The 22,914-nt window shown below is 36.3% G+C and overlaps 2 protein-coding genes across 4 annotated transcripts in view; both read right to left on the reverse strand.

Annotated features, from left to right (window-relative positions):
- LOC113056537 (overexpressed in colon carcinoma 1 protein homolog) overlaps positions 1–2,109 on the reverse strand; it is a 7,150-nt gene extending 5,041 nt beyond the window's left edge. For both annotated transcript variants that reach the window (XM_026223319.1, XM_026223313.1), the window contains exons 1-2: positions 1,849–2,109; positions 529–553 (exon numbers count right to left, since the gene is read on the reverse strand). In XM_026223319.1, the coding sequence (XP_026079104.1) occupies positions 529–553; positions 1,849–1,888 (65 nt within the window). In that variant the 5' untranslated portion in view covers positions 1,889–2,109. The remainder of the gene's footprint in view (positions 1–528; positions 554–1,848) is intronic.
- A 4,181-nt stretch (positions 2,110–6,290) lies between these two features.
- Positions 6,291–22,914, reverse strand: part of LOC113063919 (plexin-B2-like) — a 139,594-nt gene continuing 122,970 nt past the window's right edge. Inside the window, exons 14-36 of one of the 2 annotated variants that reach the window (XM_026234354.1) lie at positions 22,406–22,554; positions 22,189–22,294; positions 18,662–18,798; positions 18,403–18,582; positions 18,098–18,209; positions 16,717–16,926; positions 16,434–16,613; positions 16,211–16,347; positions 15,599–15,699; positions 15,065–15,294; positions 14,758–14,939; positions 13,597–13,663; positions 13,374–13,520; positions 12,760–12,916; positions 12,259–12,359; positions 11,510–11,594; positions 11,090–11,241; positions 10,817–10,977; positions 9,030–9,177; positions 8,868–8,932; positions 8,717–8,792; positions 8,243–8,317; positions 6,291–8,130 (exon numbers count right to left, since the gene is read on the reverse strand). In XM_026234354.1, the coding sequence (XP_026090139.1) occupies positions 8,026–8,130; positions 8,243–8,317; positions 8,717–8,792; positions 8,868–8,932; positions 9,030–9,177; positions 10,817–10,977; positions 11,090–11,241; positions 11,510–11,594; positions 12,259–12,359; positions 12,760–12,916; positions 13,374–13,520; positions 13,597–13,663; positions 14,758–14,939; positions 15,065–15,294; positions 15,599–15,699; positions 16,211–16,347; positions 16,434–16,613; positions 16,717–16,926; positions 18,098–18,209; positions 18,403–18,582; positions 18,662–18,798; positions 22,189–22,294; positions 22,406–22,554 (3,063 nt within the window). In that variant the 3' untranslated portion in view covers positions 6,291–8,025. The remainder of the gene's footprint in view (positions 8,131–8,242; positions 8,318–8,716; positions 8,793–8,867; positions 8,933–9,029; positions 9,178–10,816; positions 10,978–11,089; positions 11,242–11,509; positions 11,595–12,258; positions 12,360–12,759; positions 12,917–13,373; positions 13,521–13,596; positions 13,664–14,757; positions 14,940–15,064; positions 15,295–15,598; positions 15,700–16,210; positions 16,348–16,433; positions 16,614–16,716; positions 16,927–18,097; positions 18,210–18,402; positions 18,583–18,661; positions 18,799–22,188; positions 22,295–22,405; positions 22,555–22,914) is intronic. The other variant, XM_026234362.1, reaches the window with a different exon arrangement.

Here is a 22,914-nt window from a genome sequence, read left to right on the forward strand (position 1 = left end):
CATGATTGATTGCACATTATTCATAAAATGGCAGTAAATTATTCATAATTTATTTTGAATATTATTATTTAGAATTTATTATTCTCCCTAATAATTTTCTCTTTAAAGAAAAATAATAATGTTTAGTTTCCAAAAATCACACTGTGTTGTAGCATTTAACTTCATTTAGGCTTCTGAATTTGGGCAAAAAGGCAACGGTAGGTTTAAAACAATAAATAAAATAAAAAAACAATATATATATATATATATATATATATATATATATATATATATATATATATGTATATATATATATATATATATATATATATATATATATATATATATATATATATATATAAAAGCAATGTAAAAGTAATATAAAAAGTAGTCAGAATACATTACCTATGTAGATAACATCACTAACTACTAACTACATATATACATGACTATTGTTTATGTTTTTATTTAAATTAAAATGACTTCAGTGGCGTTTTGATGAAAACTGTGGGTTGCACATGATATTTTTGCTGTTCTGGCAATACTCACACATCTTTGGCTGACTCAGATGGACCTGTAGAAATCAACAAAGACACAAATTAGTCATGCCGCATGTTCCTTGATCATAAAATATACAGTATAAACACTGAGTAATTGTAAAAAACATATTTCTCTCTGGAATCGGATTCATCTGCTTAACCTATATAAAAACACAATCCCACATTTTTGTTTGAAAGAAAACGGATTGATTAAAAATAAGTGGAATATATGTCATTAATGTTCTTACAATGTAATAAAGCTATAATAAAAGTGTTGTCAGGCAGAGTTTCGTTCGTTGGTATGGCAAGACCTCTGTCCAAAGTCTGGTCAATCAAACGAACACTTGTGTGTGAGTGTTAGTGTGTGTGTGCAAGTACAGTTCCATAAGTTAACTGACAAGTGGTTGGGTGTCTATTAATAGAATATTGTTTATGAATGCAAAAACACGTATAGCCGGCTCTCTCTGCAGAAATATTAGACCATAGTCTTTACATACATCATTACATTACAATCAATCATTAGATTACATTTTGTACGGATACATATTATAACTTGAAATAAATGGAAACAACTGGAAACAACGTCTGTACTGGTATGACTAAAAATTCATGAATTCCTGCAGACACAAGTTTGATATACCATGCAAATAACATCTCTTCATCACCCTGTAATACTCAGAATGTTATTGAAAATGACTGTGTGTTTGATGACTCCACGGAGACCCTCACAAAGCGCTTCATATCGATTCATGCCCATTCCTGCCACGGCTCCTGTTTGTTTGTGTGTGCGTACTTATGTGAGATGACTCATACTGAAGCGCTATTTAGATTGCCGTCTAAATCTGCTGATTTTTGAAGAATGACTGAGGACAGAACGTTCACACACACACACACACACACGTCCGACCAAGAGAGAGACGTCAGTCTCGTACACGGTTCACGGATCATGCAATCCCCTCACTCACAGCGGAGTAAACAAACACCATTCATGAATATCATTTAGCCTCAATGGACCTCCAAGCACAAAACACCTCTATTTCTAACTGTTAAAAAACTGTTTGGATATATTTGATCCAGTTAAATCTCCAAGGACCAGATTGAGTGAGTCTCGATGTGTGAATGATTGAGTCCTGACAGACACTCAGATCTTCCATTCACAACATGAGAGCGGCTGGCCAGCAGCCAATGGTTAGAGAAGGAGAGAAAGATGACTGATGGCTAAACTCACATGAGCAGACGTGGGCTTGTTTACAGAGACCACACACCCACAAACAGACTCACAAACACACAGAGAGAGAGAGACGTGAAGGCAGAAAAGCAGCACACGTACCTGCAGCTGTGCTGGCAGAGGTGGAATTCCCACAGCCCATGCTTCAAACTTTGTCAAAGTCAATCAAAGAGATGGAAAGAGGAGAGACAGACAGTGCTGAGGGCAATGAGAAGGGAAGAAAAGGGAAAGAATACTGGAATTAGAAGGGAGAAGGATGAATGGAGGAATGAGGAGAGAGTGAGGATGAGGGAAGTGCGCTCTGATGGCTGAGTCTGAAGGTTTCTGAGCTGCTATACTTCCTGCTCTTCCCTTGAGTCTCTCAGAAACAGAGAGAGAGAGAGAGAGAGGAGGAGGGAAATGTAGGTGGTAAGAAATTTCCTCCACCCTGGAAAGGTTGCCCAGGTAACAGAGATTGTGCTTGTGTGTGTGTGTGTGTGTGTGTGTGTGTGTGGGTCGCCATGATTTTGCCAAGTAAGACATGTTCCTGGATCAACATCTTTTGATGATCCTGGATCAACATTATCATTCAAAAATATAGACTTATTAAGTCCATTAAAATTAAAGTACCATTAAAATATAACCCTAACCCTACCCATAATTTATTCCTAAAATCAGTGAGAATGATAGCTGATTAACAAGACTGTAGAAGCACCTAACCCTGATTGTAAGCCTAAAACAGATATTTCCTGAAAAGTTATATCAATTATGATTAGTTGATTGCAATGTTGTTCCAAGATCAACAAGGATGTTGATGCAGGAACATGTTGTACTTGGTGAAATCACACTCACTGTGTGTGTGTGTGTGTGTGTTGGGAAAAGGGCTGATAACACTGTTAGAAAGGCAAAGCTAATTACAACAATAACAATGCAATGTGTGCAATTTCATATTCTCTTTAAATCAGTTCTTAAACAGGTGCCAAAGGGGGGGGGGGGGGGGGGGGGAATGCTTATTAATATAAGAACATGTAGACCTATGCTAACATAATAACAACAATAACAATAATAAAAGTACATTTATTTTTAGGACATTTTACAACCAAATTAACATTTTGACATTTGAAATAATATATATATATATATATATATATATATATATATATATATATATATATATATATATATATATATATATATATATATATATATATATATATATATATGAAAGTATAATAATATGTAATAATAATAACAACAAACTTAATTTGAGTGATTGTGAAGTGATTATTTGAATAATCTTAAGACATTTTCAGCTATTTTAAATTTTTTGCATATAATTAATAATAAATATATTAACATATAAAGTATATTCATATTTAATAAATATAACAACAATATTAATTTTGCAGCACAATACATTTTACATTTGGCATTTTATTATTATTATTATTATTATTATTATAAAACTAAAATTATAAAACCAAATGTAAATCATGTTTTTGTATGCTGTGCAAGTCTCACATTATTACTACCTCTAATCATAAATATTAACATAGTATGATAATAACAACACAAAAACAAGTGTAAATGTGCATTGATATATATATCCATGATTGCAAATTCTGCATCCAAAAAACATCTGCACCATCAAGAAAATAGCTTTGATGTTAGCTGTCAACATAAGCTAAAGTTAAAAAACATTAATATAGAAATACTGTCTTTTAAGTTACAAAGGTTGAGTACCATTGATGAGCAACACAATAATTGCAGGATGGAACAAATGGTAGAATGACAGATATGGATGGATTGTAGTTTAGAGGAGCAGCATACGCCACAACACAGTAAATGTCTCAGTATCCATGTTCTCAGTCTGTGCCCAGTTGTTTTAGCAGCCAGGTGAGGACATTGACTAATTATACATGCTGCTCTGGGCTGAAACGGGTCTCTGAGTCATGTACAACACTGAACAAAGAAAAAACAGGACATTTTGCTGATAAATGGCTGAAAGTTCTGCCACAGAGTACATTATCTGTTATCTATGCAAGATTGTCAAAAGTGAGAGATTTTTTTTAATTCTTTGGCTGGTTAAAAACAAAAGACAAAAACAAACAAAAAAATTCAATTAAAAATATTGTGAGACAAAATCTGATTTTATGGTAAAAAAAAAAAAAAAAAAAACTCAGATTAGTGAGAGGTATAAATCTTAATGTCTAAATCTAAAAAAAAAAATAAAAATAAAAAAAAAAAAGATTGAGAGATGTAAACTAAGTATTCAGAGAAAGCGATTTATTGAGAATTCTTTACAGATAGAGAGAGTTCTTGCAATTGCAATTATAGCTTTTTTCCTCAGAATTGCACATTTCATAATTATTTTTTTTACATTTGTTTATTGTTTTATCCCATGGTGGCAGAAACTAGCTACCATATTTATCTGACTTAATGTGGACAGCACCTAATGTTTAAATCCATCCTGAGACTTGTGCACATATAGTAATGCTTTTATAATGGAAGTCTATGGGGTAAATACACTGGAGGTTTTAAAAGCAGAAAAGTGAAGCTTTGGAAGCACATATATTATTTATTAGGTATGCAAATTATTAGATCTGTAGCTGTCTGCATCCTTTTAAGGTGGATCAATTTTAACTGCTAGCCTGTTTTCTTGTTCTCTCTCTGTGTGTGTATTCAGCCGGAAATGAGTCATACACCTGGCCTTTTCACAAGCTTTACTTCCCTTGAACATGTACCTCCACTTACATGTAGATTAAACTCCCTGAGAACGCTTAATGCTTTAGTGAATCTACTACTCCAGTTAGACCTTGGACTAGTCAGCATTATTCTTAGTAACAGACTTAAAAAAATAAATAAAATTGCTCTTTTTATTTTGTACTTTCCCATTACAGGAGCAGCTGATGATATCGCAGGAACACAATTCATTTATTTTCTCCTCCTTTTCAGTCTTGAATGGGTGTAATGAATGATTGGGGCAGCAGAGAGCAGCATATCTTCATTGTTCACGAGTGTTTACAGCTCATTTAGACAAACTTGTGATACTGGCCTTCTATTCCTGGAACAAAACAGCAACATTCAAAATATATCTCTCATAATGGGGAAAAAAAGAGGTTCAAGAGGCAGAACCTCAAGAGGAAAGCACTTAAAAATAGCTGGAGAGTGAAGCGAACAAACAACTCCAGCACATAACATCTAATTTAATGTCCTTTAGCTTGTTGTCCTTCAGTAAATGGCGTCACAGCATCGTCTGTATGTTGGAGTTAACTCATATGTACATGTTTGACTCACGCCAGGGACGGGAAGTGATCCGTGTCCCAGTTTACCCTGGACGCTCTCAGGCCTTCAGGAAGGACCCTTCAGGAGAAAACAACAACTAATGTCGATGTCTTTAACATTGCTGTCTTCAATCATCAGATCAAGTGCACAAATAAATAAACAATTAAACGTTCTCATTTATAGCTCCATTCACATACTCTGATTTCAGTCGATGTTCTTTGCAAACATGTAAAAAAAAAAAGGGGGGGGGGGGGGCTTCATTTGGCATTTTATTGGCAAAGGGGAAATAAAATACACAAGCAAGAGTGTTTTTTTACTCAATATCTGCACATATGGTACAACACCAAGTCCAACTACATTTAAGTTCCTGTAAAACTGTGTTATTTTACTCATTCTATAGTAGTCTTTTTGTGTGTTAATTTTTACATTTTCATTTTAAATTTAACATTAAATTATATACTAAATTGTTTAAAATTTGTTTGATTTCAGTTATTTTAGTCACTAAAATTTCATTTAGTTGCCAAAGCAACATAATATATATTTTTTTGTCTTATATATAAATTTAAGACTTTTTTCAATTAACAAAAACGTTTTTAGTTACAGTTTTAGTTAACGGTAACACCACTGTGAAGTTACTTGTATACATATTCATGCTGTAATTTATTTTAAACTGGTGCATTCATTTCCTGGAAGGCACATCCAGCACATTACCATCGACAGTAATGGCTTGGACATTATACAGTACAAACCATTTACAGTCACTCCCAACTCCTGCAGTAAGTTCATGTGATGGCATCCTAATCTACATACATCACAGCGATAACTTCTTCCTTTAGTATTGGTCTCTAGACCAAAAAAATAAATAAATAAATGCTTTCAAATACACTTTTTGGAATTGATTTCCAAAATCTCAACATTTGGCCCATCAGTTGTTTTTTGTTGCTTGAAAACAAACATTTAGTTGGCCACTGAACAAACTCTGACTGCTAGGCTACTTAAATATTAAGGGGAATCAAATGGACAATACAATACTAACCAGTATGAATGTGTTTTACCACCAACATAACAACTGATTAAAGCAGATTAAGAAAACGTCTTACCTTATCTCTGAAGCCATCTTATGAGGCTCAATATGGGACAAACATCTCTCGGTTTGGCCCTGGAGAGGTTTCAGTTTTCAGACCAGGGCTATTTTAGAAATGATTAGCGTTTAACATAATTTAACAAGCCAACATTTAAAACAGCAGCAAAGGGCTCTCACAAAAACACAGAAACATAACTAAAGTCCCTATTGCAGTTTTAATGCAGACACAATCACCACACAATTGATCATTATTACTCATATTTGTAAGGCACTACCTGGTAAAGAAAGGCAAACAAGAAGCTTTACAATAAGCCATTTACACCGTCATAGCTAGACAACACAGAAGAACTGGCAGGAAGAGCGAGAAAAGGGAGAGAAGGACATGAAATCTTGGCAGTTGGGCTATATTTACAGTTCAGAGGCATTTCCTGATGTGTCCATCATGCTCAGAATGGGCGGTGCCAGCCTCTGATTGGCTGCAGTGTGACTGTCACCGCCTACCAAAGGCAACACGAGTCACACTAGTAAAGTTTGTGAAGAAACGATATACTGTTGGCACATTTGAGTCAGAACATACAGGTAGGAAAAGCGTACCATTAACAAAAATTTCTGTTACACCATCAGTCTTACCATCAGCTGCCTTACCATTATATCTTTTTTATTCATTAGATTACACTTTAAACTAGATAATTTGATACACATAAAACAACAGAAGCGTAAGATGGTTGCAAACAGCTGCAAACAATTTATTTAAACTTTGGTAAGCTCTAAATAAAAAATGACATTAAAAAAAAAGTATTTTAGTACCAATAAACTAAATGAAAACTCTATGATTTCATGATTTAATTGGCATACGAGTCGCTCTCAGTCCACAGTTCTGCAGTTGAAGCAAAGTCACGATCGTCAGTATTTCATTCTCACATTAAAGGAAATTCTCTACCATATGTACGTATTAAATATTTCTTAAGAAAAGCAACCAGCGATGCAAATCAAATATTGTTGATTTAAAATACAAAATCATAACTGTCATAAAATAAGCCAAGCAATGTGTCGAAGTGCACATATATAAAAGCAAACATGGTACAAAACATAAAAACGCAACCGCTGGATCAAAGCTTCCGTGGTGTCTGTGTGTCATGGATCAAGTGTGCTTTAGCCGTGTTTCTGAGACGTGGACAGTCGCTTGACAATTATGGTCTGCTCTTTTGCACTTTGGTTAAATTAGAATTGGACTTGATGACATTTCTGTACGCAATCACCGATACAATATGCTAAAAATACTTGGGAGGGACAAAATAAGCACTGGCTCGGACGTCAGCATCACAAACACCAACACAAACCCATAGTGGTACCACAAACTGAACCGTGAGCCAATGGCGTCAAAGAACCCACAGGATGTGACATCATCACTGCACAAAAAGAGAGTGGCACTTAAAATACACAGGAAAACAAAATATTGGGCTTCCACGGAGACAGTAAGCGATCTGTTTTGTCTAAAGCCTCGAGTGTAAAAATATATTTACATATAACACTATTTGAATTCATCTACACGGGAAGAATATACTGAACATCTGATTATTGGCATAGCAGAACACGAAAATAAAATGCTGGGTTTTCATTGTGCAGGTGCTGATCTGAGAAGTACCATAGTGAGTTTTCACTCTCCTCGACGGTTGTGATGTTCCCCTCAGGTCAGAGTATATTCGGTTTGTCCCTCTGAATCAAAAGCGAAGCTGAAAGCCATGTGGAGAGGAAGGGGCCCCAATTAGTCTGAGTTCCCCCCGCGCTTTATCTTTCACTCGACGGAGTGGAGGCTCCATCAACTAGAGTCCTCCAGAAGGGCTGTTTGTATTTTTGAGCCCAATAAATTGAGCTCTGTCTTAGATTTAGCGGCACTTCCGTCTCTTTTCTTGAGTCTGGGCTCCGCGACACTAAAGATCGGTCACTTTATTCTCCAATGCGGCGGCGATCTGCTGCAGTCTCAGGGTCAGCTGTTTGCTCTGGGCGGCAGGGTCGTCCTCCAACGATGAGATGATCTAAGAATGGCATGGCAAGAGACACAATTTGCATCGTTTACTTGCTGATCTCAAGAAAAAAAAAAGTGCACCAGAGTATGGAAATGGCTGTCGTTTAACACACAACACCTACCCCATCGTAGTACTTGCTGGCATACTGGTAAAGCTGGTGCAGTGCAACCTGGGTATTCAACTTATCTGTATGAGACTGGAGAAAGATAAAGAGTTAAACTTGATGTGTACAAAAGCGTGGATGAAACAAAATAAAATACAATAAAAAAAAAAAAAATGAAATAATAAAAAACAAAATAAAATGCAAATTACATAAAAAAATGACAATCAAAAAAAAAAAAAAAAAAAACTTACAAATGAAATTAATTAGAAATGACAAAAATAAAACAAATAAAATGACAATAAAATAAACATGCAAAAATATAAAAATGACTCTAATAATAAAACAAATACAAAATACTTAAAATAATAAAAATTAACAACAAAACAAAGCAACAAAAATTGGAAAACAATAAAATAAGATAATGATAAATCTAAACACCAAATAAAATACAAATTACATGAAAAATACAATAAATAATACACTTAAACTTACACGTGAAACTTCTGCAAGGTGTGTGTTCATGTCTTGGTCACTGACTGGAACCATCTGACGGATGCCTCTGTAATAACTGAAGAGCACAGAGAACATGTGATGTGAACTGTGATTACACATCTATCACCTGAAGAACAGAACAGAACCCTACTCATCAACCATCTTCTTGTAAGTGGAGATTTCCTTTGCATAAAGCAGTTTGTTGCTGGGGGAGTCCTGTGAAGGTGAGACCAAGAGAGGGAACGTGAGACAGAAAGTCAAGATGAAATGATACTAGGATTGCTTAATTACATCTTCAAGCCTTTCAGCTCACCCGGGTAAGTTTGTGCTCAGTCTTGGTGCAGGCGTCCATGAAGGTCTGAGCGATGACGGAAAGAGAGGCGTCCACCACTTCAGTCACATGAACGTCAAAGATGAAGTGAGGGTTTTTCAACATGTTTACCCAGAACCGGAGAGGAAGACTGAAGAAACAAATACAAAGATCCACATACTTGTTTATCTTTTGCAGATGCATTCTTAAAAAAAGAAAAAAAGAAAAAAAAAAAAGAAGAAAAAAAAATGAATTGTTAGTTTTAACCTTTAAAGGGGAAATTCCAAGAATAAATAAATAAAATAAAATAAAATAAAATTATATATATATATATATATATATATATATATATATATATATATATATATATATATATATATATATATATATATGTGAAGGACTGCAAAAATATATAAAATATATAATTACATAAATCTAAATAGTTTGCAGGACAGTCTGACATTAATTTCCTCAAATTACAAGATATTAAGATACTCAGGGCAAAAAAAAGAAAGTGAAATATCAAACTAAAAACTCTAAACACTAAAGGCGAAATGAAAACCCAAGGCAAAATAGTTTTTACCCAAAGTCTATCTGTTGAATTAAGCACAAAGTACCAATCAATTGAGTTTAACAAAGGCGACCACAATAAACCCTCTACAGAATAGAACATTTTATTTAGTTTTAAGGAACGTAATAGCTTTATCTTCATTCCTCCAGAGCTGTTTAAAAACGCTTGATCTAATGCCTTTCAATCAAAGAAAATCATTTTTCAGAAAAATGTCTCTCAGAGTTTGGAGTGAGATTTTAATATAACAATGTCCCGGGCGGCCCTTATGTGAAAAGAGCTGTGAGTGACCCGTACAGAGTCAATACCAGAGTCCCGCTGGCCTTGACTCACAACAAACTCCTCGAAAACAAACCAAACCAGTTTTCATGACTTACCCCACAGTCATGGTCCTTGTGCAAAACAATAACGAGAGGGGTAATTTAATAATTTAATGGGCCGATGTGAAAGAGGAGTGTGCACTTAAAGCGCACTGATGCAGACTTCACCTGTCAATCTCTCTGCTCATTCAACAAGACACACTGTGAATATCTGATCAGGGCTAAACAAAGCCTGCAGAATTTCATCTGCTAAATTAAAAAGAGTTTGAAGCATTTCCCTTCAGAGTTTTAAAATCTCTGCCGCACAGGGCGGTTTATTATTAGTGTTGTTGTGAGAACTGTGAAGTTGTGGTTAGATACAGTATACTGTACTGTACCTAATTATAAATAGATACTTACTGTAGGCCTATTAGAATCGGTCCCAAAAGTTAGAAACTGTGTTTTAATTCAATTAGTTCAATATGAAAGCTAACTTTTTAAAATCACAATAGCCCATGGGTCAAACCAGCATAAATGTACAAATAGTTATTACTATTATTATTAATATATTTACATGCATCAACTTATAATTATAATATTTATTGTATATAATAATATACAATATACATTTTTTAATTAAATATAATTATTTGCTAATTATTAATTATTATAATATAATATAATACGATACAATACGATACGATACAATATAATACAATACGATGATACGATATGATACGATACATACAATACTATACAATACAATATAATATAATACAATATAATATGAGTCCAATGACGTTTCATACTTCAGAATTTAATTGTATAATAATAATTAAAAAAATCAAACCGCTGACGCGTTCTTCATAAAACTTTTTAAACCTTTAAACTCATGTTTTTCAGAACTGTAAAGTGTTACATACCTGTTGGTCTTCCATATGTGGATGGTCTCATCATCAACATTGTCATGTTTCTGTGCTTGCTCGTCCAGGAAGTCAAAGAAATACTTGACTGCAGGAGGAACCACAGTCCCAGAACACAACACACTGCGGAAGAAATCATCCACAAACTGCTGCAGCGTGCCCTGTAACACAAGTGCATCACAGTACATCACTGGCTAATTCATGTTCCTATCACATCCAGATGTGAATGAAGAAAACATCTAAATGTACAATCAAAAGTTCAGTCTAAGCCACCTTCATAGAGAGGAGTCTGGTCAGGTAAATCTCAGTGATGGCTTTCGTCGAGGCCTTGTCTTTCATACTTCCTCTCTTTGATTTCACATCATCCAGCTCGTCTGCCGGTCTCACCAGGTGAAATACTTTATCATCCTCCAGCAAAGCATTTCCTGTTTATCACAAAACAAGCACATTTGAAGGACTGATTGCTCTTCTGTTTGGAGAACAGTTATTTAAGATGTACTTGAGCGGCCCATTAGTTTGGGTTCAGTTCTAGTCCACTGTTCATTTAGTGCGCCAGCAGATTTCAGTCTTTCTGTGTTTTTCCATCAGGGATTGTCAATATGTTTAGACTATTAAGGGGGATCAATAAGAAGCAATGCACCGCTGTCATTAAAATACAATTGGACGAGTAGTTTAAAACTGTAAGTCACTAACTTTCTTCATGGTTGTCTTGGTTCTGGTCGAAAGACTGCTGGGTGTGCAGAACTCGGGACAAGACCAGGATGGCACCATCTCTCACCTTACAGACACAAATAAAAAATAAAACAGAAGATTTGTATTTTTATTTATTACACAAAATGATCTAGATACAAGCAGAGCCAATAAAAATAATAATAATAATAATAATAATAATAATAATAATAATAATAATAATAATAATAATAATAATAATAATAAATAACAATATGCAATGGAATAAAATGTTTTAAATATTGTGGGCACAAATAAATTGAAATATTAATAAAAACTGACAGGCTTGTCAGTAACATTAAAGACCAGATGGAAACCCTTTGCATATACCGGTAACTAAAAATGGTATAAGTTATACTCAATATTGCATTGTTCTTCTTCATAAATATTTCTTCTTCATAAAAAAAGATCTGACTCTGAAATCAAAGTCTACTCTTCAAGTTAAGGACAGAGTACAAATGAATAAAACTATAAAAATTGTGTAGAGTACCAGCCACTATAAACTAACAAACAAAGAAATAAATCCCTGTGATGAAATAAAATAAATGCATTAACTATAAGTTTTAAATCCAAATCAAATCATTTTAAGTAACTGACAGTAATAGCACAGTAAAATATGCATCTTTAAGACAATATTAATCAGTGAGAAACAACTTTTCAACACACTGCGAGTGTTTATGTGTGTATTTATGTGTGATTATGCAGTCACTCACATTGTAATGGGCCAGTGTGTTCATTCGTTTCCACTTTCCCTCTTTCTGCGATGTCAAATCCAGATCGGACAGGATCTGCCCTGTAGACCCAGGACGCCACTCTGTGGAAAGGAAAGGATGTATGTCTTACAAACTTGGCACGTATTGCACTTGAAAACCAGAGAAGAAGAAAATCCCTGGCTGGTTTCACGCACTACACTCCTTCTTTTAACCAGATTCATCTGTCTGATGGATGATGCTAGACATCGGCTTTAACAATTCAGCGCATTTAGAAGAACAACTCATTAAGAACTGCAGGAGTGCAGACCGACATGCACAAGGATCCCACCATTAATCAAACCGCTATCTGTTCAGAAGCGAGGCTTCCTCCAGTACTTTTAAATGCAGTGCATTGTTAATAAAGAGAGCTATTTATGCGTGTTACTTTCATAAAGTTGGAAGCTTTTGGAAATGTTCCTGCCGTAATGAATCAAAAGTCGGAAAATTTGTTCCATGTCTTACCGAGTGCGACGCTGTCCACCGTGGGTCTCTGGGAGTACGGCAGATTCCTGTATACCTGCTCGATGATTTTCTCCTTCACTTGGGAGATGGTGTCACAGTTCAGGACTTTGACAGGGGTCACATCGGGACCCTCGCCATGAACCAACACCTGTAAGGTCTAGAGAGTTCAAACAGGCTTTAGTCTACTGATACCATCAACTGCACAAAGACCAGCACACCAAATAAACAATTAGACTGAGAATCACTAATTCCAAGTCAATTACTTGGGCGTAAATCTTGGTTGCATGGGAAATCTGCTAACAAAATAGGATTGTGTTTATTTGTCATCTGAGAGCAATGAATTGTTTCCTGCAGAGTGGTTTCCTCCAGCGGATAATGGCTGTTCAGTCCCTGAGGAACAGTGTTACGCTTGTGAATGAGATTACAGACTCAGTGCTAGCCAATGAAATGGTGTTAGGAGAGCAATGATGGACACACGAACATGTCTCCGCTTTCCTGATTCTGTATTAACAAGCTTTCTCTTCAATGGGTCCATTTATTGCAAGGAAACCATCTTTGTACAGACACGCCACACACTTTAAAAGTCCAAATGCTAAATTATGTCTAGTACTCACCAAATCAGAGTACTCAACATCATCTCCCAGAAGTCCGGTGTCGTTTAGAGTGTACTTGGCTTTCTTCATTTTGGCATCAACTGGACCTTTTTCCACCTGGTGTTTAATGGCCTTAAAGAGCTTATAGAGCGGCTCCCCGGCTGAGTCCTTTGAAAAACACATTAGTCAGACTTTACAGCTAGAAAACAATTTTTGCAATTCTATACATAGCATAATTGCTCACCTTCAGGAACTGGTAGAGACATATGGACATCCAGTTACACAACATCCTCTCTACAACAGTCTCGGACCTAAACAGGAAACACAGGCCGATAATATCATTTGTCAGCACAGGCAATACCTTAAACAATGGGTTTAACTAACTATTTTCTTGCTTCCTGATGAATTAAAATCTTAATTTGAATGATCCTGACATCGATGCCTGAAATCCCAAACGGTTCAGTGGCGGCACTAAACCACAAAACATTTTATGGACTCATCGAGAACCACGTGCAAAAACATACAACGCAGCCTGATGGCGTAGTTTGATTCACAAACAACTGACTCTTATGAGCGGTTTTGTTTAATGAGAGATGTTGCCAGTTGAAACACTGTCCTGTATAATTTACAGCATGAGCAGCAAATAACATTTCTCTCTATGCAAGTATACGTAAGCTAAATGGACATTATAGCTAAAATACATCAAAATAAATCTTAATCGAATCAAATTAAAACAGGAAAAAAAATGAATTAAGAGCTTATGAATCAAAATTAATTCGAATCAGGAATTATCTTCTAAAGTTTTCTGAATGGTTTTAGCAATAGCCATGCTGTTTCAAGGGTGTTTAGTGTGGTTGTAATGTGGTCGTTTATTAGAATTAAGCAAAAAGGGTCAAGTCTATAATATTTTGGTTAAAAATCCAGGAATTATTCATTTTTCTATCAACAGCTGAGATTTCTAAGTATGACTGCATAGAAAAATTAAAGGGGACACTGGAAGAAAAATTCACTTTTATGTGGTGTTTGCATATAAGTGTATCTTAGCAGTGTGTAGGTGTTTTTTTGCTGAATGTAAAAGTGAACATTCACTTTCTCCTGATATGAGAGGCACTGGTGATGGTAATGTGCCATTAAGTACACAAAAAAACAGAAGAGATGGGTGGAGTGAGCAGTAGCTCATTATCATTTAAAGAGACATGCACCGAAATAGGTCACCGTGAAGAGAGCTGTTTTTTAAAAAAGATAAAAAGGTTGTTGTTTTACACAACCCTTGAGGAAGTATTTTGCAGACATTTTGTGAAGAACCTAAAGAATCAGACCAATTTGTGGAAAATGGGTTTACCATGTCCCCTTTAAAGCTAAGTATAAGCAACAAAAATATTGAGTTATGTGAATTTGTTCTGACCTGCGGAGCATGAGTTTAGGGTTCTTGCTGTGGATGTATTCCTCCATCAGCTCCAGCAGGAGGGTCCTCATGATGTCTGTGTAGTACTCCAGCTTTCCATGGAGCGCCACCGTCAACAAGGAAGCAAAGTAAACCTTATTCCTGGCATTGAACTCTTGGCTGCCCTCCAGGGTACGAATGAACTAAATCACAAAGACATGAGCACATAAGTCAGTTTATACAGTACATCAAATCCAGTAGTATGCCGACATGGCAACAGAGCGAACTCATCCAGGTGGAGACTGGAAAATGCCATTAAGGGTCTCACATTGATGAGGAAGGTTTTGCTGTTCAGGAGATTGGAGAATTGGTTGAGCGCCTGGTCTACAGTGGCTCGACGGGCTTCTGGGATGTCCAGCTTGCCAGTGATCATGACATCGTTGGCACCATCCTTGGAGGGCAGGAAGAAAACGCGGTTGGTGTAGTTCTTGTAGTCCAGGAATGGGATTCGAGCTTCATTCAGATCACTCGTGTGGTCCTCCATCTCGATCATAAGATCTAAGAAACAGAGAGTGAAGTGTAATATATAAGCCGAAGCTTTCAGAATAACAAAACTCAGAATCAGAAAAAGCTTTACACATAAGGAATTTGTCTTGGCGACAGGAGCTACAAGAGCAGAAACAAAAGGTGCAGACACCCTTCATCCTCGTTCTTCTAACAGATTATCAAGAAAGCAAATATCTGCTGAAGTTAGCAGTAACAAACTAATAAAATGAATAGTTTTTCATCCCATCATGACAGAAATTCTCATTCAGTTTTTGTACAAGATGATACACTATTTCGTGAAGCAGGAATGACTCACCTGTGAACTCTTTTTTACAGCGATCACGGACGCTCTCCTCTAAATTCGCAAGCTGATTTTTGATTTTCTCGTACTCTCGTTCCGCCTGCTGGCTTTTCCTCCTGCACACATATAAAGACAAACATTCTTTTTAAATTTCTTTATTCTAATTTACTGCTTATTATTTAAATTTCTTATTGAAAGTAGAGAGGAAGACTGGAAAATTGTCGTTCTAAATTTCTGAATTTGAATTTATGGTTTGATTATTTTGAACTGCTTAAACTATTTTACTGCTTATTATATATAATTAATTGAATGAAATACAATGCCTTTTTTAAGAGAGCAGGGAAAATATAGAGAACAGGTTTATTTGCCATTTAATTTGTTTAAATTTTATTTACTGACTAGTCAACTAGCCATGTGTTGACTTCAATAGTAAAATAAAAAAGTTTATTTTTTTATGTTAGAGAGAGAGAACTGGAAATGATAGATAGAAGTGGAGGGAATGAGAATATATTGGAAAAAGAAAAAATTGAGCAATATGGCTGATGCGCTACTCACTAGACCACAGCTTTGAAATCCAAGTTATTAAGTTCAGATTATTACAGTCTGGTGCACTCCGAGGTTTGTTACCTGTAGCAATAGATTGACACTGCAATGAAGAGGACCATGGGAATGAGGACAGCAGGAATGATGATGTAAAGAGGAACCTCGTATTTCCTCTCAAAGCGAACTGAGCCGACATTCCACTCTCCTTTTCCGAATATGATCTGAAAAAGGCAAGAAACATCAAACATTAAAAGGTAAAATTGGTGAGAATAAGTGTGATTCAAGTTTATGCAGAGCAATTTCTAACCATCAGCTCTATAGCCTCTGAGCTGGTGTCTCTGCGCTGGCGTCTGGAGGTGGATTTGGGAGGGCTGGAGGGGGCCACGAGGAACAGCTTATCATCCTCCAGGATTGTCACCAGGCATTGCTCATCACCCACAAACGCTTTGGCCTCTTTGGCAGTCATGGCTTTGGAAAAACCTTTACCCTGTATCACAGAAAAGCAACGAAGCAGTTACTGAAACCAAAGTCCCTTTAAGGAATATTTTTCTAAGAGGCATCCAAAATTCGTCGTTAACAAAAATACTTGCATTAACGTTGATGATGCTGTTTTCTGTGATGGCTTTATCAGTCAAAGTAATGAACGAGGGGTCTTGATGGTAAACAAACTCTGTCAAGTTCACTACCAAGTTGTCCAGCTGGATGATCGTTCTTAAGGACTGGTGTATGTATGTCTTGTTCACAGTGGGAGAGAGGAACTCCAGTACGCTTTCGTTCTTGTACTCACATTTTTGAATGAACTGTAGGAAAGAAAACATGTCAGTTTTTCTCTGCATAAAACATATTTCACAAACGTCTGAGCACTAAAGAAATAAGACAGCAGGATGTCAGCTTCGTGATGAATGTTGCTTATTAACATTAAGAGAAGGGAGACGGAGGAAAGGAAATATTAGGTAGATGCAGACAGAAGAGAAGAGAGAGAGGAAACTCCTCAGCTTGAAACTGAGCAATGGGTTGAGACAGCCAGACATTTGATCAAAAAAAGAAATTACATAAAAATGAAATGTTGACATTTTTTAAGAGCCAATCAATAACACCCGACAGAACAGAAATAAGGAAACCTGAAGGTTTCAAATGAAAGCACAAGCAAAACGGAGTAAAAAAGCTTTCAATAAATAATAACTTACATTTTAACCTTCTCAAAGTTATTGTATGGCTTCGAAATATTGAGCACAATTTGTTTTGGCTACATTTATGTTGCTTTTTTAAAAGTCATTATGGAGCCTGGTCACTAGAAACTAGAAAATATGCGTTTGCTTTTTGAGTTGCATGGACAAATAAAAACAAGTCAGTGTTATTTTAGTATTCATTTTAAACTATAAGAGAAGTTATTAATATTTTAAATGATCCTTTTTATATATGTTCACATTTTACACTTAAAGTTTAGTCATTTTGTTATTTGTTTTGGAATTTTTTTTATTTCTTTTATTATTTCTATTTAGCTTTAATTTATTTTTATGTCAGTTTCAGTTTTAGTAATTTTAGTACTTAAACTTTATATTATTATTGATATGTCAATAATATAAATATATATGTGTGTGTGTGTGTGTGTGTGTGTCTGTTGTGCCAAAATGTTTCATTTTTACAATTTTTTTTTTTGGTTTTTCATCTCATATCTATATCTACATTTATATTTTACTTTAGATTTATTTCCGTTAACGAAAATCATTTTTTATCTTTTTTATTTTAGTTAACAAAAACAATACAGCATCTAGCAGGTCTGTATGACATAGAGGTCAGTAGATTCTAAACAAAGATTTCTAAACTTGATTTTTCACTTTTAGGTGAACTATCACTTTAAGGAAACAAAACGAGTGTCTTCACTTCAAATCCCAGCCTTGCTTATTGTAAGGGACCATTGACTTTACCACAGATGAGCCCAAAAATTATTACTACAATCATTCCACACACCTCCACATTACTAGACTTGTGACTGAACTCGTCAGAAGAGGGCAGCACTCGCATGGTGGCATTCTGCACCTGATCAAATCCAGATCCCATCACTATGATCTTACGACCTCCGCTGGAAACACACAAACATGCACACAGACATGTAACGCTTATGTACACAGCCATATTTTTTCATCCCTGAACCTTGAAATACATGTTGACATCTTTATTGTGATCAGATTTTCAAAGCCATAGCATTCAAAATCTGAAAGGGCCAATAGTGAGGCTGTATACTGTATGTGAGCGAGGCTTAAAAACAGACTTACCAAACAAAGCTGGCCCGTGGGGAGTAATCTGTAACTTTGGGATTGGTTGAGTATTCGAATCCGGCAAATTCTTTTAATTTGACTTTGCCATACTTTATAAAAACGGGAAGACTTTCAGAAGGAATCTTCTGTCCTTTATATGGGCTTGTCATGCAAGTGATATTCTTGCCAAATGTCAACCTGCATGTTTAAAAACAAAGACATGATCAGAATAGGACTGAGATAAATCAAATCTGTTTTATTTTGCCTTGTTACTCACACTTTACACGGCTCTTTGTCCACTGAGATGCTGATGTCATCTATGCTAGCTGTGTCTAGGTCGTCTCCCATGATAGTGATGACGGTTCCTCCAGCGGCTGGGCCTTTAGAGGGGGACACAGCTTTCGGGACAGGATTCTGAGAGAGAGACAGAGAGAAAAAACTATTGTTAACATTTGCTCACACACAGCTCCAATAATCGCTCCTTTTTCTACACAAGTCTAGCTTTATTAAATATTAATAACACACAGTCAGTGGAATCAAACATAAAATTAATGTCTGAAAAAAGACCTACACATACACTACCGTTCAGAATTATTTGGGCTTAGAAAGATTTTTCAAGATTTCTAAAAGATGAAGGCTGGAACAACGGTTGCTGAAAATTCTGCTTTGTCATCACAAAAATAAATTACATCTACTAAAGGTATCTAAAAGTATAGGCAATTATACAAAATTGCAATATTATTTAATTAATAAATGCAACTTGGAGAACATAACAGAACTAAAAATTCAAAAATACTCTATTAATTTGAAAACTTGTGTCAAACAAAAGTGGTCTATCCTTGTGCTCTAAATGCTGGTTTGCTAAATGCAGTAAAAACCCGTTTGACTTTGAAATGTGACTCATTTCTGACTGAAACTTAATATTCTGCTCAAAACAAAAGAAAAGTCCCAAAAAATCAAGATGATGAACCATCCTCACTACAAGTAGTTTGAACTGAAATGCGTGTTGGCAGTGTGTGTACAAAACCACCCTATATAATGATAAAAATCGATTCAGTGTTTTTTTTATCTCATCAAATAATTTCATTCTTTCTCAAAACAAGACAATCTCAGATGCCTGTCTGTGTGAACATAGCATTCAACATTTACTCACGACATCTGAGCCGCTGAAAATGCAGTGGATTACATTTGTTTCTGAAGGGAATGCACCCCCAATCTACTCAAATGTGTATATCTGTGCGCGAATCATTCGTGGTCCAGTTTCACCAACAAAAAAATTGAGTATAAGGTTTTTAAATGAATCCTTGCAAATTGCTTTTCCTATTAATGTGCTAATTTGCAAGCTTCATGATGAAGGCGGCGGTTAAAGTTAACACTCTCTCAGAGAGCGGCTCTGAAGAGAGGGGCGGGGTCAGGAGAGCTCATTAACATTAAAAGGAAAATGCTACAAAACGGCTTGCTCTGAAAAGAGCTGTTTTTGATAGGATTAAAAAATATATTTTTTTTTACTCTACCATTGAGACATTTTAATCAAACTTTGTTAAATACTTTTAATTAAGAGCCTAAAAAATCAGCTTGTGGAAAATGGGCATCTGATGACCTCCTTTAACATCACAATTGTTAAAGGAGGGGTGAAATGCTATTTCATGCATACTGAGTTTTTTACACTGTTAAAGAGTTGGATTCCCATGCTAAACATGGACAAAATTTCAAAAATTAAGTTGTATGTTTGAAGGAGTATTTTCGGAACAAAAATTCCGGTTTGTCACAAGTTTCAGAACGTTTTTTTCGAGTATGGCTCTGTGTGACGTTAGATGGAGCGGAATTTCCTTATATGGGTCCTAAGGGCACGTCTGCCGGAAGAGCGCGCGCTCCCGTATAGCAGAGCAGAGACATTCACTGATCAGAGCGAGAGACCGAATTGTCACAAAAGAAGTGTGTTTCTGGTTGCCAGGGCAAGACAACCAAAAAAAAAAAAAAAAGCATTAAGGGACCAGTGAATGGAGTTTATTTTTACAGAGCATCAACGGAGTTGAGCAAGTGTTTTTGTTTGTTCCCTGCATTTCGAAGATGCTTGTTTTACAAACAAGGCCCAGTTTGACGCCAGATTTGCATATCGTTTATTTCTTAAGGATAATGCAGTCCCAACGAAAAAGGGTCACGATCGTGTGTTGGAACCGCAGGCGGTGAGTAAAACTGCTTCAAATATCTCTGTGTTGTTAACTTAGCTATCGGTGCGTAAGCACATCAAGTAAACAACATGCGATGTTGTCATCAAACTGCACTTTCCACATGTACACCTTAAAAAAAAAAAAAAAAAAAGACGACATAAAGTGGAACTTGTTCATTTTCCAAAACCGCTAAGCAAATATATACAGTTTCCAGGGGCGTCGCACCCGTGGGGGATGTGGGGGTTTTAACACCCACACTTTTCCCGGTGAGAGGGTTCGACACCCGCACATTTTCTGCAGTTTTCCGCAGTTTTGCACAAACGCCTTACTACAGTCGTTCCTCCGTTTCTCTGACCGCTCTGTGTCTGCGCTCGCCGTGGCTGCCTCCTCCCCACTCCCTCTCAAACTTGACACCGGCTTTGAGTGTGATCGGCTCATGATTGGCTGTTCTGCCTTAAGTCCCGCCTCTCTTGGGGTGTAATCGGTCAGCTCGTGCTGAGGAGGCGGGAACTTATGGTTATTTACATCTCCCTTTTCCAGGTACTTTGAATGAGTGTTTATGCTTTAGAGGTTTTTAAATAAGCTTGATATGTGTTTGGGAAGATGTTCTGTTAATCATTTTGTTGACATGTCGAGTGTTTTCGGTATTATATTTCGTTTTTTAGACTAATGCTAATTGCTATTATTGGGATATTGTTTGCATACCTGTTGAAGAACTATGAAATAAAAGTGTATATTATTTTAATGTTTAAAAACAGTAAATTGTTACATTATTTATACCACCAGAGAAAAAGCTTTGTGTGGGCGTTTTTTTCTCCCCTTTTCTGATTTTGCGTTTTATTTCTCCCCTTTTCTGATTTTTTTTTTTTTTTTTTTTTTTTTTTTTTAATGTAGGATTATTTTTTTCCCAGCCAAACGCTGCTAGCCGGAAATCCCACACAGTGCCAGAGAACTTTAAGCCCTGCATTTTGTACCCTTCTGTCAATGTGTTCATCATTTTTATTGTTTATAAACAAACCACATCCATCCCCCACACTTTTGAAAAGCTTGCTACGCCCCTGACAGTTTCAATACATACCACATAGAGACGTCGTTGCTGATGCTGCTCTTGTTAAATTTCAGCCTCTGGATCTGATTCTGGATCATAAATATGTGCTGAATCTGACTGTTAGCCATGGTTTGTTTTGGATGATGTTTTTTACTCACGGTAATGTCACAGCTTCCAAACGCTCTCAACGCAAAAGCCTACTGGCGCTCGTGATTCTTTAGCTCCGCCCACACGTCACGCCTCCAGCCACTCGTGTTTTTCCGGGAAAAATCGGTACAGACTATCTTTCTCTTATGAATATAATAAAACTAAAGACTTTTTGGAGTTATGAAGGATGCAGTACTACTCTATAGGTACTCAAGATTAACAGGATATTGAGTGAAAGGGAGCATTTCACCCCCCCTTTAAAGCATCACAAAGCTAGTTCACTAGCTTGACCAGAAACAACTACTGGATCAGCAAGGGAGTCTAAGCTGTTTGTTTCAGGACTTCAATCATTAGAATCGCATTCAGAAATGTACACAGAAAAAAGGCAAACAGGATACTAAACAGCCACAAAGATTTAATCATAGAGAAAGCAGTTACCCTGTAAGTGAAAGGCACTTTGGACTGTCCTGTTCTCCCTCCTTCCACCTCCACTTCCACTAGCCCAGATATTCTGCCAATACTAGGCCCAATCTCGCACACAACACTGAAAAAACATGGGTAGAAACAGAATATAAGCTAAACCGCTCTTTCTAACATAGGCCTACTTGTTTTCTATAACATTACAAAACATACTCATTCTAATATCATGCTGTACCTGGTACTGACGGTGTATCTCTCCGGCTGATGAGTACAAGGCACTCCAGCCACAGTGATTCTCTTAATGTCCTCCTGCTTGATGCCCAAGTTTGAGCCTTTTATTGTGACAGAGATCTGTCCATGTAACGGCCCATACTGGGGAACAATCTGGAATGAAAGCAGAACAGCACAGTTAAAAGAGGTCTATAATCTTCAATATCATAAACTATAGAGTTACAAAGATCACCCATAACCATTGTGCCCTTAGTGATCTAGCTGCTTTGGAGAAAATCATTTGCCAGATGACAAATAATAAAACACCATCAGGCGCAGGCGGCACGATCATTAGAGTCTCAGATGGATTCAACAAAACACTAGAGTGAGAGACTGAGTTTGTGCCTACCAGCGCAGCCATCTATATATCATTTAGGCATGAAAAATGGAGAAGAGGATGAAAAGAAATGGTGTTTTCTAGAGAAGATGAAGAGTAGAAATTTATGAACTGCATTTGAACTGGGAATAGTGAGA

Source organism: Carassius auratus, chromosome 4 (genome assembly GCF_003368295.1).
Source record: "Carassius auratus strain Wakin chromosome 4, ASM336829v1, whole genome shotgun sequence".
NCBI lineage: Eukaryota > Metazoa > Chordata > Actinopteri > Cypriniformes > Cyprinidae > Carassius > Carassius auratus.